We start from the raw sequence: 18,171 nt of genomic DNA on the forward strand, positions 1-18,171 counted from the left end.
AACCCTTGCCATTGGAATGGTCCTTTCCTTCTTTTGTATTATTTGAACTTTTTCTTTATTATCTCTCTCTCTATATATAATTTTTTTCCCCCTGCCGGACAACATAACGATGTCATCTCATCATCAGTGTCCACAGGCTCTCTCAGCAAAGCGAAAGTGGCCGGAGAGAGGGGGGTAGGCCAGCGTAGCAAGCAGAGGGTGTAGCACCCTAGTATGCATTTATACAGGTGAAAGATGTTTTGAAAATGCTTCCTAAAAAGAGCTGCAAGTCAACAAAAGAACCTGGCTGCGTCTAGACTGGCATGATTTTGCCGCTTGTCTACACTGGCTGCGAGTATTTACGCAAGAACACTGACTTTGTGATGTACAAAATCAGTGGTTCTTGCGCAAATACTCTGACGCTCCCGCTCAGGGATAAGCCCTCTTGCGCAAGTATACTTGCACAAGAGGGCCAGTGTAGACAGCAACGTTAATTTCTTGCGCAAGAAAGCCCGATGGCTAAAATGGCCATCGGAGCTTTGTTGCGCAAGAGAGCGTCTACACTGGCACGGATGCTTTTGTGCAAAAGCAAATCTTTTGGGCAAAGGCACATGCCAGTCTAGACGCAGCCCCTATGTTTCTGTAAGCAGAATCTGAAGGTATGCTGTCCTAAAGCTCTTCAGCAGATGGAGTGGTATTCTGCTAATTGTAATCAATTTAATTTGTGACCCAACACCTGCTATCTTTATATTCAATGCAGGGAGAGCTAAAATATGGTTACCAATGCTTGTCATTTTGTGAAGATACAGAAAAGAAAGACCGTGCCACATTGTTCCACGTGAAAGGGCTCACCATTAGCCAAAGAATCTTGCAAATGCAGGGTCTACTTTCAGAGCTGCATGAAATGTAAAGGAAGGTTATTCTGGCCAGGAGGTTTTTTCCTGTCTGGAGTGGTTTGACCTGTTTCCCCTTCCTCCTGGAAGAACTGAACTAAACAGACATTGTTAAGTACCTCTTTTCTTATGTTAATTGTTGGAGTGGTGTTTTTTCTACCCTGCTTGCTGAGCATTGAAATCACTGGGAGCTGAAAATGTTTGAGACTGATGGATAGAAGTCACAGCCAAGAAGTGGACTTTGTTTGTGGTGGTTTCCCAAATGAATGCCACATTACTTCCGTCCATTTTATTAGAAGTTTCTTTTCTGCTCTCAGACTCTGGGGCTACGGCTACACTGGCAGCTTCTTGCGCAAGAAGGCTACGTCTACATTGGCATGATCTTGCGCAAATACTCAAATAATCTTGCGTTAAAGTATTTGCGCAAGAGAGAGTCTACACTGGCATGTGCCTTTGCACAAGAGATGTGCTTTTGCGCAAGAGCATCCGTGCCAGTGTAGACGCTCTCTTGTGCAAGAAAGCGCCGATGGCCATTTTAACCATCGGGCTTTCTTGCGCAAGAAATTCATCTTGCCTGTCTCCACTGGCCTCTTGCGCAAGAACAGTTGTGCAAGAGGGCTTATTCCTGAGCGGGAGCATCATAGTTCTTGCGCAAGAATCACTGATTTCACACATTGGAACGTCAGTGTTCTTGCACAAGAACTCCCCACCAGTGTAGACAGGCAGCATGTTTTTGCGCAAAAACAGCCGCTTTGGCACAAGATCGTGCCAATGTAGACACAGCTGAACTCTTCTGTGGAAGAGTTTTTGCGCAAATAGTCTTTCACAAGAGTGCGTCTACACTGGCATGTGCTTTTGCGCAAGAGATGTGCTTTTGCACAAGAGCATCCATGGCAGTGTAGATGCTCTCTTGTGCAAGAAAGCTCTGATGGCCATTTTAACCATAGGGGCTTCTTACGCAAGAAATTCATGTTGCCTGTCTACACTGGCCTCTTCTGGAAGAGCTCTTGCGCAAGAGGGCTTCTTCCTGAGAGGGAGCATCAGAGTTCTTGCGCAAGAAGCCCTGATTTTCTACAGTACAACATCAGTGTACTTGCGCAAGAACGTGCGGCCAGTGTAGACAGGCGGCATGTTTTTGCGCAAGAGTGGCTGTTTTTGCGCAAGAATGCGACAGTGTAGACACAACCTGTGTTTGTGAGTTGGGAAGCATTGACTCTCAGAGGTGCCCAGGGGAGGTTTGTGAATTTCCCAAGTCACTGAATGGGGGCTCAAGCCAGTTCTGTATGGGATGGATGGAGAGGAACCCTTAGATATTGAACCAGGCCCTGGCTGCTTCTGGCTCCATCTGGAAGAAGGGTTACAATTGTTAACTCCCAGTCCCACATAATTTCCTTTGGACCACAGTTGGACTTTGATCCTGCTGTCAGATCAAAGAAGGCAGATTCTGTACATATCCAGTTGTGGGAGCAAAGCCTAGGTTTTCAGAATAGATGCTCAAAAACACAATGTATGTCCTTATTAATAGCTTGCTGTTGAAGGAAGAACTTCTGCTATTAAAAGGGCCAGAGTTTGTTTACTTCCTCACTGGTTTGCACACACAGCACAAAAATGAGTTTTTATGTTTTAGAACAGGGCTACTCAACTTCGGAAGCTCTGGGGGCCACAATGATACAGCATGTGCCAAGGGCCGCAATTTAAGTGTGGTGGCATATACATGCAAATATATATGCAAATAGCTTCTTTCACACTGATAGGCATGAATACAAAGATTAAGGGAAAACTACACAACATGCAGGCCCCATTTAAGTCAGTTTTGCTGCTATTAATAAAATGCAATATTTACCCGCTTTCCACCCATGTAACAGCACTTTTAATGAACGACAGCCCAGGAATTTAACTACGAAAACCCAAATCAACAGAAGACCATTGGTGTAGACGGAGCTTGGTCCTGCCTTGAGGGCGGGGGGCTGGACTCGATGACCTCTCAAGGTCCCTTCCAGTCCTATGATTCTATGACATTATTTTTTGTTTTGGTTCCCACCCGTTGAGCCCTGTGTAAACCCAAACTGCCCCACTGGCCACAAACGGGGTGGCGGGCCACATGCAGCCCTCGTTTTTAGCTGCTCTGTTTTAGAATATCACTATCAAACTTTCCCCCCAAGTGGGCAACTAATAAAGTCTGAACTATGATTTTTTGTGAATAAACAATTTTCACAAAGTACTATTATACCTATGACCAAAATAAAATAACAAGTAAAAAAATGTTCAGGAATGTTTAAAAATCCTTCCCCCCCAAAAAAAGATAGCAGGACTTTTTTGCTTTTCTAGGAAGATGGACCAAGTTCAGGATACTTTTTTTCAAAACATCTGCTAGAGTGTGTTAGCTCATTAGCTGCACTGAAAACCGCCTGGGGTCTGTGTGGAGCCCTATGGATTTCATTGAGGCTGAGTGCAGTGGGAGATTCATCTCCATGGGGCAGCGTACAGCACCAAGCATTCAGTGAATATTTTTGTCCAATTCATTCTTTTCCTCCTTCCTTCCGTCTTTGGAAATAACTAGCAAGCTACACCAAAAAAGGTTAGCACATTACGGCTGCAAGCCAAACTATATCAAAGAACCAAGACATGCAAAATGAAGAGCTCTGCTAAGTATGGCATACTGCAACCTTACTGGGTGTTTTCTGCTTTTGTTATACTTGTTAAAGCAGCGCTTGACTATTCCTAGCGCTGTACCAAATTCACAGCAGCAAAAAATGTGTCATGCACCATGAAATCTGATCTTGTATGTGCTTTTTTACCTTACTACACAGATTTCATGGGGGGAGAGGGAACCAGCTTCTCTCCAATGGGGGGGAGGGGAAATCACAAGGTTATGTTAGAGGGATTGCTGTTTTGCCCCCGAAGACAGAGCAGTGCAGAAGTAAGGGTGCTCTCGCCTTCCTAGCGGGGCAGCTGGAGAGTGGCAGTTGCTGCCGGGGGCCCAGCTTTGCAGACAACAGCACAAATAAAGGTGGCAGTACCACCCCGGGCCATTTCACTTCTGTACTGCCGTGGGCCATGCCGCCTTCAGAGCCACGCTCCTGGCCTGCGGCCGCTGCTCTCCAGCTGCAGAGCCCCCGCCAGCGGCCACACGGCCTGTGGTTCTCCTGTGTCAGGCCCTCACTGAACCCCCCCATCTGCCCCCCCCCACGCCTGTTGGGCCAAGCCCCCTGCAATCACCGCTCTTTCCCATTCACGCGCTGAGATCAGACCCCCCCCCCCCTTTAAAGTCCCGAGGCTCAGAAATGGACCCTGGGCAGGCTCCCATTGGTTCCTGCAGAGGAGAGGGGGAAATGTGGGGGCGGGCTGCGCAGACAGGAAATGGGGGGAGGGGAACGAAGGGGGGCAGCGTGGGGGGAGTTCCAGAAAGGGCGGGGGAAGGCGGGGGGGGGGGGTCGATGGAAGGGAGGCCTGGAGGGGGAGGTGGTACAGAGGTTGGTGGGGGAGGGGAAGCAGGGGGTGAGGGTAGAAAGGGGGGAGGGGGAGGGGAGGCGGGAGGTAGGGGGGAGCTGGCCCTCTGTGGCTGAGGAGGGGAGGCCAGGAGGGTGGGGGGGCACAGAGTTCGGTGGGGGAGGGGAAGCCAGGAGGGTGGGGGGGGCACAGAGTTCGGTGGGGGAGGGGAAGGAGGGTGGGGGGCACAGGAGGGTGGGGGGGGCACAGGAGGGTGGGGGGGGGAAGCGGTGGGGGAGGGGGAGCCAGGAGGGTGGGGGGGGCACAGAGTTCGGTGGGGGAAGGGAGGCAGGAGGGTGGGGGGGGCACAGAGTTCGGTGGGGGAGGGGGAGGGGAAGCCGCGCGGGGCTCAGGCGGGAGGGGGGGGCCTGCGGGGGATAAACAGGGACCAGATTTCACCACAGACGGCCGAGGACGTGACACAAGCCCAGCGCATGCGCACATCGCCTCCGCCAACTCCTTCCCCCCCCCCCGTTGCTGCTGGCAACCGGGGGCGAACTCGGGACTCTCCAGTGGGCGTGAACGTTGGCTTAGCAATAAACCCACCAATACCAGGCCAGAGTATCAAACGCGGCTCAGCCCTCCCCGCCGGCAGCCAATGAGAGCCAGGCTAGCTCCGCGTCCTGCCGAGCCCGTTCTAAACCCGCCCAGTTAGCGTAATCCTCCTCACCGGCCAATAGGAAGATCACTCTCCCTTCTCCCCCGCCCGCGTTCGTTCTGTTCCTCAGCCAATAGAAAGCCACTCTTCCAGACGGACAGGCGCTTTACCGCACAGAAGACATGACACTCTAGAGGGCGTGGCTCACACCGATTGGGCGTGGTCACGGGAGGGGCGGGGCCAAGCGCCTAGCGCGCCTATATCAGGGGCGTCGGGGGCGGTCGGGCGCCATTTTGTGCAGCAGTGTCTGGAGAGGGGCCGGGGAGGCGGCGGAGGGTTTCGGGGTTCGGACCAGAGCGGCCGGATGGTGAAATCCTCCCTGCAGCGGATACTCAACAGTCACTGCTTCGCCAGAGAGAAAGAGGGGAATAAAAGTATCGCCATGCCCGCCGTGCTGCGTCTCGGAGCCGGACAGAGCAGGTGAGGAGCCGGGGGGCCCCCCCGCCCTGCCTGGGGGGGGGCCCCGCCCCCCCGCCCTGCCTGGGGGGCCCCGCCCCCGTCCGCCCCCCCCCCCGCCCTGCCTGGGGGGGCCCCGCCCCCGTCCGCCCCCCCCCGCCCTGCCTGGGGGGGCCCCGCCCCCGTCCGCCCCCCCCCCCCCCCGGGGGGGCCCCGCCCCCCCCGCCTGGGGGGCCCCGCCCCCGTCCGCCCCCGCCGAGTCCCCTTGGGTAACGCTGTTGGGCCCGTCTCAGAGCCCCTCCTTTCGGGCATCCGCCATTCTGCGCTCCCCCCTTCGCACGTGGGGGGGGTCGCCCCCCTCCTCTCTAGACCTTGTTACGACTTCCCCTTCGGCCAGCTGACTCAGCGCGCCCCCCCCCCCCCCCCGTGAGCTGCATCCAGCCGTGGTGCCCCGGGCTCCCCCCGCAGCGCTGCTGCCTCCCGGCCCGCACTAATGCAGTAATTAAAAGAGCTGCGAGCCCCGCACCCGCCACGTGACCGCCAGCGAGCGAGGAGCTCGCTGATCTGGCAGCTGGACTCGCCCCCCCCCCCCCAAGGCAGGACGGTCCGTGGGGCTGGAGAACGGGCAGCTTTGTGTCTGCTTAGCAACCAGTCAGACATGGTGAGGTCAGGTTTGTACTGTCCCCAAGCCAGAGGCTGATCCTGCTGTGAAAAGCCTTTCCGCGGCTGGAACACTGAGTTTCAAGTGGCAGAAGATTGGGGGATGTGAAGGACTCTGAGGGTAAATGGAAACAAATCTAGAAGCTTCACCTAAAATAGAACAGAAGCATGTTACAAAAGATGGTTTCTTAATCGTCTCGTACCGGTTAAACTGTTAGCAATAATTGTTGGGATGAAACATCTGAAAATTGCTGTGATCTCTACCCAGGACAGAAAACAGCTAGTTTTTTCCCTTTTCAAAGGCTGTTTTGAGAAGATATTTTTGTGCTTAGAGAAAGCTACAGTCCAAACAAGGCCATGTAGTGACCACACCACAAATGAGCACAACTTTAACCAACTCCCAGAGTTAAATCTCAAAGCTGTTTATTGAAAAGAGATTACATACTGCTAGCTTAAAGAGGTTGTTAATTCTAATTTATATATGGAATTTTATATACACAAGTTAATGCTACTGCCTACTAAATAAAAATAAGGTTATCACACGGACAGTAGGATTTACTGCTCTACAGTGACTATCGAAAGGAATATTAAAATGTTTAATGCATATATTAGGAAATCAATTGAATTCTTTACCGTAAAACTGCTACTCTTAAATAGAACGGAGAGTTCAGATACAATTATGCTTAGAAGATCCCACTCCTGTAACTTTTTGCAGGAAAACTATATAGATCCATATTACAGCCTCACAATCGTACCCTTTATTGATCACTTGCATATTTTGCCAGTCAGTATATAGTTCTGTGCCTTTTGAATAATGGTCTCTTACCACAGTTTTCTGACTGATTTGGAAATCTCAAAACACGTTTGGACTGTGCAAAATGGTGGATTATTTTGTACATGTTTATACCAATTTGCAAATGGCTGCTGGCACTCAGATAGGAGGATTGTGAAAATTTCCCTAAGGCCTTTGATTGCTGCATCTGCTGAGATGACGCAATTGAAGTGCAAGCCTGCAGGGTGAAAGATGGTGCAGAGGGAGGGGCCAGTGTGCACAGCAGTCACTCTTGGTACAGTATAAAGTGGATCAGGCAGCCAGGCTTCCCTGATGGTGTGAAACAACTTGTGTACAAAAATGAGGTGCACTACTTGTTTCACAAAGATGAAATGCTTTCCATAGTGGCTTCTGTTGTAAGGGTCAGTATTAAGAGCAGAATAAATGTGTGTTGCTTCAGTCGTTTTTTGAAAGATACTGTCAGTGTAAAAAATTCAAGTACGCTTTTGATAAGTGATTTAAAGGAACAGCCTTCATTTTTTACTTAGACATTTTAAACTATTTAGCAAGCTGGAGATACAAAACCCCAAGTGGAATCTACGTAAGCTTTTCAGAATGCAGAGAAATGATGCAATTACTGTCCTTCCAGAACAAATTAAGCATGAGCGCTGATCTGAATGCACAGGGCCTGGCAGTGAGATCAGGCATGAAGGCAATTACATAATTTAAAAGTATTTTGTCATGTCTGACTATGAAGTTTATAGGTCAATTTAACTGTAAAATGTTATAATTAAGTTCTTAGCTCTCATTTTTGTTTTTCAGCCTTAACTTTAAATACCATCAAATCCTTAGCTTTCCTGAGATTTGTGGAATTCACAGCATGAGCATCATGGGTATATATTGAATGCTCCTCAATAGGCCCTTGGTGACCTACATGTTTTTTATCCTAGGTCATTGAGACTGGCACTCCTTTCCCTTCACAGCATAAATGCAAGTTAGAGGCTTGATTTTGCTTTCATAAGCTCAGGCTAATAGCATGCTTTTAATGGGTTTCCTGTTTAAAACATGAATGCTGCTTGTTGTTATCTAGGCTTTAAATAGCTTAACTGAAGCCATGATTTTCTTTAGTTCCAGGGTTTCTTTCAATTGCTGTAGTAACCTGGGTCCGGGGCCTCGGTGGTGCTCCTGATGTCCCTCACCCACCCCTGAAGATCCCAGGTGGGCGAGGGAATAGTCAGAGGGATCACAATCTTTCAGCTAATTTATTTTATTCTGTAAGTATAGGCAATCTAATGCCATGCAGTCTTTGCTTCATTTTCTTAGTTATGAATAACTTCTCCTGTGGTGCAGACTTTGCGAAGGCTATAACTAGGGATGTTAGATACTGTGTATTTTAGTAACCTTGTGTGGGATGGTAGATGGAGCTGGTCTGAAAAGGGAGCCTATTTAAAAATTGGTTCCCTGTGCAGACTGGCTTCCACTTGCTGCCCCTGTCAGCAGGAAGCCGGAGCTGCCCATGGACAGAGGCTACTCCTGCATCCCATGGAGAGGCTGTTCTATGGCAGCCCAGCTGGGGGAGGGGGAGGGGCGGTGAGCACTTCCTGGCTGGAATCCCCCCCCAAAGAGGCAGTAGTAGGGGGAGGGACAGCTCCACATGATCCGGTGCTTGTGGGGAGCTAGTTTTTTAAGCCAGATCCCCCTGAGCACCAGCTCCTGCATGCGGCCCTTCTTGCCACTTCTGATAGAGGCAGCAAGGGGTGTGTGCGTGCGCAGTCATTTGGATTAACCAAGAAGCCCAGGCTTTATTGGTTCATTATTTGAATGACTATGGGCTAACATCCCTAGCTATATTATTGACTGTAGTGTTCAGAGAATTTTTTGCACTTGCATCTCAGATGAGTTGAATGTCAAAATTTGTGGTGAATTTAAAGGTAACTTCCATCTTATTCTAACAGGATAATCGGCTGAATGTAACAGAGGAACTAACATCTAATAACAGGACAAGAATTCTGAATGTCCAATCAAGGCTTACAGATGCCAAACATGTGAATTGGAGGGCAGTGCTGAACAACAGCAACCTATATATTGAGATTCCCAGTGGTGCTCTGCCTGAAGGGAGCAAAGACAGGTATGCAGGATGGAATGTAATCTGCCATTTGACTTCTTCCTCATCGGGGCGACCTTCAGTTCTCCTAAAGGGTGATGCTCCTGTGTTGGCTACATACTTCCAGCCAATTATGGGATTAGGTGCCAAGCTTCCTTGGCCACATTTCTTCTGTTCCACCCAGGACAGATGCATTTGATTTCTAAAGTGCTAGAACAGTCCCGAATAGTATTCCTATTTTGGCATGTGCCAGTGAGAATATAATCTAAATCTGTTTCACACTGATCCCAAGGCTTCAGAGATGTAAGCTAGCTCAAGCAGCATGAGCATACTCGTCTTTAGTTGCTGAGTTGTTGTTTTTTTGTTTAGCTGTGGAAAGGGTTAGTCTGAATTACAAGTTTCATTTAAAGGGGGAATAAACTTTTTAATAGTAAAAAGGATTGCAAGGGTGATTTGTGGCCTTACAAGTAAAGGAACCAGGTAGGTCACTCTTATTCTTAAGTCTTTAACTTCATTTGGTATTTGGGTCTTAAAATGCTGGGGCATCTTTCACTGCAGGTGTTTTGTGCTAGTTGTGCGTTCCAAGACTGGAAGTCTTAATTGGGCTGAGAGAATTCAAGGATAACTGAGCAAGACTGGCACAGCTGGGATCAGTTGTGTTGAGAGCCTGGGTACTTACACTGCTGCCTGATTTGGGCGCACAAATTTGCAGGTGCAACGGTGCACAGGTCACTTGCTCGAAAATTTGCCCCAGGTGGTTTGCTCCTCTAATACGTTTGACCCTCAGATGTTGCTGCAGGAACTGTCTTGCCTCACTGATATTTCACTTCAGTTTTGCAGTTCTTCTTGAGTTTGCTGAAGAACAGCTTCAAGTTGGCCATGTCTTCATTTGCTTCCACAAGAACAGAGATGACAGAGGTGGGTGTAAATGGAAACGGGCACACAGCTTTCACTGTGGCTTCAGTAACTAGATAAGTAACTTCTTAGAAATGCAATTGCAATGTATGTGAAGAAATTGGCCTTTTCAGAGCCTCATGACTACTCTGGCCAGTAGGATTTGTCTAGTGGCCTCGATATCCGTTTAAACTTGTATTTCTACTTTTTGCAGCTGCATTGCTCCGAACTTTCAGCTTTTTGGGCTTTGAGATTGTGAGACCAGGGCATCCCCTTGTCCCCAAGAGACCAGATGCTTGCTTCATGGCCTACACGTTTGAGAGAGATTCTTCGGAAGAAGAATAGGTTGCAGTGTTTGCCTCTTAGAGCTTTCTTGTTGTCTGTAAAGATGAAATTGTAGAAATTTTGTCAACATCTATTACAGTACATATAATTGTTTGTTCTTTGTACAAAATATTGTGACCAGCTGCTCTGGTGGTGGGATGTTGAAAATTTCAAATGTCATCTTTTCTGGAATTGTGCGCATGTTGTGATTGTGCAAATAAATGCTCACTCCAAATTAGCAGTATATTTCTTGAAGTTTAATATTGTGTTTGTGATACCGAAGTATTTGCTTTAATTCTAAATAAAAATTTATATTTTACTTTTTATTGCTGGCTTAAGATGTTTAAGACCTTCCCTCTGGCTAGAAAGCTTTTGGCTCAAAATGGGCAGCCAAGGGCAGCCAGACTAATACTAATCCATCTTCCTTGCTGACTGTGCAGTAAAACCTCAGGTATGGACACCGCTGCTCTGACTCCAGCAGTTCGGCTTCGGTCCAGGTTCTAGAGCAGGGATGGACAATATATTTTGCAGGGGGGCTGCTGTTGGGATGTGGTTGTGGGCTGGTTCTGGGCCCCCTGAAAGGGGTGGGGCTGCAGGCTATAGTGTGAAAGACACCTGTGACAGTGTGTTGCTGCTGGGTAAGTGAAGCCATGCTCTGCCCTACTCTGGTCTCCTTTCCCTCTGCGGAGGTGGGGGATGTGTGTGGGCACGAGCACTGAAATCTTAGGGACAGTGTGCTGTTTAACAGAGTTTAAAGAGAAGCTAGATAATTTCATGGAGGTTAGGGCCATAAAAGGCTATTAGCCAGGGGATAGATTTGGTTGTCCCTGGCCTGTTTGTCAGAGGCTGGAGAGGGATGGCAGGAGACAAATCGCTTGATCATTGTCTTCGGTCCACCCTCTGGGGCACCAGGTGCTGGCCACTGTCAGCAGGCAGGCTACAGGGCTAGATGGACCTTTGGGCGGACCCAGTACTGCAGTTACATTCTTATGCTTAAAACAGACTCCTCAGTCACTCACTGCCCAGGCTTCAGATTGGAGCAGCTCCACTGTCTCTCTCCCTGGCCGGCCCTGCACCTTGATTGGTATGGAGTGAGGGGGCAAGAAGTCCTCCCCTTTTCTCTCCTCTAGAGAGCTGCCAGCTGTTTTAAAACAGCTGCCAGTTCCCTTTAAGCCAGTGGTTCCCAAACTTTTTGGCATGCCCCCATTTTGATTTTTGAGAAACCCTCATGCGCCCCCCCAAAAATAGCAAAACTTGGGGGGATTGATGGGGGTGTGGGGCTGGGTTGCCTCATGCCCCCTGGAAGTCCTTCATGCCCCCAAGGGGCACCCTCCAGTTTGGGAACCCATGCTCTAAGCCATCCCTCTAGGTGCCTAGTGGGAGGAGGCCTCGTGGGCTCTCCCAATCAGGACCCAGAGGTGAAGTCTCCACTCGCACAAGAGTGTGTGGCAGCTAGAGAGATGCCACTTGTTTTAAAATAGCCAGCATATGTCTCCAGCTGCTGTGCTCTTACAGGGCTGAGGAGATGTCTCATGCTTCCCTGGCCCCCGACTCTGATTGGCCTGGGAGGTGGGGGAGTGGCAGGGCAGCCTCATCCACTAGCTTGGCAGGCCACATCTGGCCTGTGGAGGGCCCTTTGTTTACCCTTGATCTGGACAGTGCTTGGTCCTGCTGAGAGGGCAGGGGACTGGAAGGGACTTCGAGAGCTCATCTAGTATCTGATTCTCTGGTCCTGGGCATGCTTGTGCCCCTCCTGGGGAGGGTTGGAGGAGATGGGTGAGGGGATGAAAAGAGCTGTCCCCCTCCTGGCTGTGGATGGGGAGAGGGTTGAAAGTGGGACCCACAGCTAACAGGAATGTGGTGCAGCCCCTAAGCTGTTCCTGCCTTGGTGGCCTTAGCCTGGAAGCTTTGCCTGCAAATCTCAAGCATCTTTGCTTCCTTCACTGTAAGATTGCCATGGGGGTAGGGGTGGGAACAGGCCCATCCTGACCATGCAGTACAGGCACAGCTTTAATCTCTGCTGCTGTCTGATTGGTTACTACTTGTTTCACATGGTGTCCAATTGACCAATCAGACTAACTGGTGTTTCTTTGAGGTTGTTGTCCAGATGTATTAATCACTTATGTCAAGTGTCACTTGCATTCACGTTTGAGTAGTACGCACTTACTTTGATTGGAGCCATCTTTCCAGCTCATGTGTTCAGCTAGGCCTACTAGCCACTGACGACCGCTGAAAGGTTGTTAATGAAGAGTCTGGGAACTGTTTGGCCTACCCCAGATATTTGCTGCCTCAACATATACAAAGCCACAGATGCTGTTCTGTAGTGGTTTTACATATGTAAAGGGATGTTACCTTAGTGAAAGGAAGACTGATGTGAAAACCACAGCCCTCTCGTTAAACAGTCTAGGTGTAAAAATACATCTAACGTGGCTGTTTGCTTTTAGCCTCTGGGTTTACTCAGTAAAAATGAGCTGGATATCTTGTATAAAGACCACAACTCCACCTCTTCACTCTGCAATATAACAGCTGGATGTTTTCAGTAGTGGCATCTTCCTATAATTTGCCACCATTTCCCTTAACCTGTGTATTGAGGATTAACTCAGTTTAGAGTCTTCTGCTTGGATTGCCTGCTGATAACAGATTGTCAGTGTTTTATGCTTTGCTATAATCTATGCCTAAAGCCTGATTCCCTGGCATAATGAAACCTGGGGGTGAGGCATATGTGAGAAGTCTGGAACACAACTGCCTTTCACACAGCATTCTGTGGCTTAATGGCTGGATTGGAATCAGAATTCATAATGGTGGTAGGCTGTTCACTTGCTGGGAGTGTCATCTGCCTGGTAACTAGTGTATTGGAAATGGATCAGCAACTCTACCCGCAGCTTTAAGTGATGAGCATGGTGTGGGTAACAAAGGGAAGGCCGGCCACTGCGCGCTTCAAGCACGTCCATTTTTAAATATTTCTCAAAGAGTCTGAGGTTGCAACGAGAGGAGCATTCCCTCCCTGTCTCCCTCCACGCGTGGGTAACTTGTGACCCACTGCGGTTTGACCGCAGCCCACATGTCTCCTCTGCCTGCTCCCTTCTCATGCGCTGGGGCCCGGGATGTTGGCTGGTCAAGCTCGGGGAGGAGCAGAGAGAGCGTGCAAATCAGTGGATTTGTGTGCTTGGAAAGTGCTGGGAGGAGGGGTAGGAAGTTCAGGGCTCCAGTGTGCCAGAGGCATGGGGGAAGGGGACAGAGAAGGGGCTGCAGGTGGAACCCCATTGGGTTGCAGGTTGCTCATCACTGGAATCACGTGGCCTACTAAGACAGAGGAGGGCCACGCATGCGGCCCACTCCTGAGTCGTGGTTGCCCAGCGCTGTGCTGAGGTGACCAGGGCAGAGCAGCTAGAGCACGGGATGAGGTGCTAGGATCTCTTGAGACTTAGTCACTTCCATTTCCGGGAGGCTATGGTTCTAGTTTAGGTAAGCCAGCTCTTTCCACAGACTAAATCCTGGCTAGGCCTAAGCTCAGTGCAGCCTTCGTAGATACCAGTGAAATGAACTTGAGTAACAAAGGGCACCAAACCAGTCGAGCCGTGTCACTGAGTGGTGGGGCCTGGAGGGGAGAGCCCGCTGCCTGGTAGAGTTGCCAGATGGTTTAACCAAAAATACCCCCCCCCTCCCCCCCAAAAAAAAAGGCACTGGGGAAAAAAGAGGGGAGGTCAAAGATGTTGAGCAAAAAATAAAATAAAATAAAACAAAACAGCATTAAAACAGCATGGCCCTTCCAGTGTGTGCAGTGTCAGAATAGGGATAGGAACCGGGGACGGTTGAGCACTAAGACCCAGGGAAGGCATTGCTTCGCCTTGGTCTTTAGGCTTTTTGCTGGTGGCCATTTTGTTTTCTTGATCAAGCCAGAAGGCAGCTTCCCTGCGGAACCAGGTAAGCACGGCGGGCGTCGGGGGCCCAGCGGGAGGAGGCCGGGGGCTGGGCCTGGTTGCTGAGTGTGTCGTAGGGTTGCCTGGTGTCCGGTATTTTCGCCTCCTGGCAGGGAAGAAAACCCAGAAAATACTGGACATTTTAGGTGTCCTGTATTTTCTGAATTTGTTTTACTGGACAGGAGGTGAAAATACCAGACAGTCCAGGTCAATACTGGGCACTTGGCAGCCCTACTAGTGCCCGGTTATAGCTGGGAAGCACCGCAGAGGCCAGAGTGAGCAAGCGCCCCATGTCGCCTGCCGCCAGTGAGTGGAGAGGCTGTGTATCTTGTCATGCGTGCCCTCCCCCCCCCCCCCCCCCCGAGGGCTAGAGAGAAGAGGTAGATACCCAGCCACTGCAATCGCTGCCCCAGAGGAAGGGAGAAGGCAGGAGGAACAAGTGAATCTCTGCCAGGTGCTCGCCCTGGCCCAGATGGCACGAAGATAAATTTCTCGTCAATCCTGGTGGGAGGATTAGTGGAATCCAGATGACTTTATTCTCATCACCTCTGTCCTCTGGCCAAATGTAGGCCCTGGCTTAAATGCTGGCAGTGGCCTAGAAATCCCTGGTACATCAATGCCCTCAACGTTGCCTCCACAAGTGGGTCGAAACCGTGGGGAAATTCAGGAGACAAATGGTAGCGGCAGAGGAGCGTGGGTGATGGGTGGTAGCAGCAGAGGGTGCACGGTGCTTATGGCTCCCCTCTGACAAGGTGGGTGGATGGAAGGGGACTCCACCGGCCAACATGTGCCCCCTACTGGCTGTTTGGGGGGCCAGCACCTAAAGGTGTGTGGAGGGGAGGGGGTGCAGGAGGGCCGGGGGAACTCAGGAAAATGTTTACTTAAAACAAAAAACCCAGCCAAAGCGAATCTTGCGTCTAGAGAACCATTTACTTGGATTTTAATGTTGCCTGCCTCTGGTTAGAAGCACAGAAATCGACAGGATCACCAGCTGCTTTGGAGGGAGAGGCCCTGCAGGGGCAGTTTCCTCCAAACCCACCTGGGAACTAGATTTCTAAGAACACACATGCTACATGGAACTCAATTTATATAACTCCTCCCTGCTTGGATTCTAAGCTTAGCTTTAAGCTGCTAAACAAAGCTGCAATATTGCATAACACAGTTAAAATAATCCTGTGCAATTGAATTTCTTAAAAGGAAGCACTAAGTGTGGTATAAACCAGTAGCCAACTCTTACATTTTCACTTTTTGCGTGAATGTAAAGGGAGTCAGCCAGGAATGGCCCAGTAGTCACAGAAGGCTTCACAGCGGATGCCATTACACTGAAATTGAGTTGGTCTAGTCACAAAAGAAATTAAAAGCGGAGAGCAGGAACCATTGTTCTTAGTTGTCGAACCGTGCCTGGCGTAGTGGAATCCTAGCTCAGGGCTCCGGGGTGCTACTGCACACCAAACAACCAATTATAATAATACTCCTGCCCGCATCCTTTGCCAAGTTTTTGTCAATTTACAAATACATTTGCCGGCTTTAAAAAAAATCTCCTTTCTCTTGCTGAGTGAAAGTCCCCCCCATACACAACAGGAGGGCTGACTATTTGGGGGGGGAACATGCTCTCCAATATATACCATTAATAAACAGACTTTACATAAACTTATGAGTGATTAGAGTGACGCTCATCAGCTGCTGTTTGTAGCAATACTCCATAGGAATTGAGTGTTGGCGCTGCGTTGGTGTCAGGCTCTGACAGCAACTAGGTGGCCAGGTGATACTATGCAACAGACAGCTCCCACTGAAAAAGAGAAGCTTTCAAGCTCACCATTGGCCCACTAAAAGAGATGACCTCTCTCACCTTGTATCTCCGGTGACGTTGAGACTACGGGGTCCAGGGAACGTGTCTGCTCTTCCCCTTTTTTTTGGCGGAAGAATAGACGCTCTCTTTCGGAAGCCCTGTCTTCCTCCTCCCGCGAGGCAGAAGGGTTCTTCTGAAAGAGAAAGCTTTTCCGAAATTTGGCCGAGTCTAGACGGGCCCAATTTCGGAAAAGCCTCTTCCGGCAAAACTATTGGAAAAGGGTACACAAATTGCAGAGCATGATTTGCGTACCTTTTTCCAATAAAACATAGTAGTCCAGACATAGGCTCAGAAAGATTACAGGCAGCTGTGTCATTTAAAAGTGACAGCATCACGGGATAAAAACAAAGGACCGTAGTTGTAAAAGAGAATAAAAGACGTTCTTTTGGTCAGGGCACAAGCATAGACTTTGGGTGCCAACAAACTCTCCTGTCCCTTTGGAGGCATTTTGTGTGACCTTGCTCTGTTTCTCTCTGCATCGTTAAAACGGGGATAAGCCTGATCTACGTCACAGGTGCGCTGAAAGAATAAACATGCCAATGATTGTGAGGCTCCGATTAAAATAGTGTTTGACTTGAATGTGAACTCAATCTAATGGCATTCATGTTGTGGCAGCTCTTCTGGACTGATGTCAGTAACGGGCCTGTGGGAAATCAGAAGCATTCTGCTCTTAATTGGAGCAAGCATAACTGAGAATTTTGTGTCTTTGTTTTGTCGCTGCCAGTGCTAGATGTTTTAGTGCCATCTGGCTACCAGATGAAATATTGCAGAGGATAGCTGAAGAAGGGCTAACAAGGGCACCCAGAAAATCAGTGGCAGAGCATAGTGTAGGCCCCCAGATATCTTTAACTCCTTAGGTTGTGCTTTAACTACAAGACAGTCCCTTCTGAGGCCATGTTTTCACTGTGCGGGAAGGTGGAATTAAGATATGCAACTCCAGCTACATTAATTACATAGCTGGAGTTGATGTACCTTAATTGGAGTTTCTGCACGGTCTCCACAGACGGAGGTCGTCGAGGAGAGCAAACACTCCCATTGGCTTCTGTTACTCCTTGCTAGGAGCAAGAGTACTGGTGCTAATAGGGGCGCCCTCTGAATTTGATTTAGCAGGTCTTTACTAGACCCGCTAAATCAAACTCCAGAACTCGATCGTGGCAACATAGTGAAGACACATCTAAGAAAATTCCCAGACACTATAATCTGTCCAGATGTATGTGTGTAACTGACATGGCTCAGCATAAACCAAAACCAGCGATTGGGAATGTTGTTTGGCTCACTGTGTGAGCGAGCAGACGTTATGCTCCAGAAGTAAAGCATCTTGTGTCAAAAGAAGCAGTCTGTCCACAAACACATTCTTTCTTGAGGACCTACCACTCCGAAGCCTGTCTCGCTGCCAGTGAGTTGGATGTCAGAAACAAATGAAGTTCCTACTATGCTGTAAAACTGACTAGTCTTGTACTCACAGTACCAGCCGAGCATAGCTTTCCATGGCACGAACGTACACGTGTCTACAAGAGAAAGGAAGGTGCTCTCATCTTCGTCTCTGCCATGGCCGTGTGTTCACCAAGGAATCAGTAGTTTGCGGCTGAAGAGGGGAAACTCCGTGAGTTGAATCTCACCGGGTTGCAGTACCGATGCCCATGTTGTCCCAACACTGGGATTAAAGGACCCCACGGCTGTCAGCCCAGCACCTACCCACTTATCATTCACCGAAGCACTGAGGAGCAAGGAGTGGGATTTTCAGGCGGGACTAGTGCATCAGCCCAGGATTTTGCATGCTGCTGGCTTTTGCTGCTGCCCGCTGCTTGGCTAACCCAAGCCTGGCTTATAGCACAGAGAGCAGCGTGCCAACTGCCTTGCGGACAAGCAAGTCCAAACACAGTGGTGTGGTGGCTGGTTCAGACCTCGTACCAGCTGGCCGGCCCCTTGGCCCTTCATAATCACCCCGGCCTGGTCTCCACTAGGCCCGTAGTCCAAAATGACACCCCCTCGGCTGAATTTGTGAGCGGTGTGCCCACACTACCAAGCCCAGTATTCCAGAATAAGGGGCCACGGAATTCGAATGCTGTAGTCCTGCTTTTCACAAGGAATACCAGCCCGAAATAACATTCGCGTGGATGCCCCGGTGGCGCTAATTCGAACGAATTGGCCTCCGGGAGGCCTGCAGCTCCCCGGCGCTTCCTGGGCTCTGAGTCTGAGGTAGCGCGTCCACATTGACAGCGCCTGCCTCGGA

The 18,171-nt window shown here is 49.6% G+C and overlaps 1 protein-coding gene across 1 annotated transcript; it reads left to right on the plus strand.

Annotated features, from left to right (window-relative positions):
* The first annotated feature begins 5,238 nt into the window (after nt 1–5,238).
* OAZ1 (ornithine decarboxylase antizyme 1) lies at nt 5,239–10,495 on the plus strand. The gene is given in 6 exon segments (XM_075903193.2): nt 5,239–5,439; nt 7,976–8,033; nt 8,035–8,121; nt 8,803–8,975; nt 9,784–9,869; nt 10,060–10,495. Coding segments are annotated over 6 exon segments (651 nt in total). The 5' UTR covers nt 5,239–5,323; the 3' UTR covers nt 10,191–10,495.
* The last annotated feature ends 7,676 nt before the right edge of the window (nt 10,496–18,171 follow it).

The sequence above is a fragment of the Pelodiscus sinensis genome, chromosome 32 (assembly GCF_052426305.1).
Source record: "Pelodiscus sinensis isolate ZL-2025 chromosome 32, ASM5242630v1, whole genome shotgun sequence".
NCBI classification, from domain to species: Eukaryota; Metazoa; Chordata; order Testudines; family Trionychidae; genus Pelodiscus; species Pelodiscus sinensis.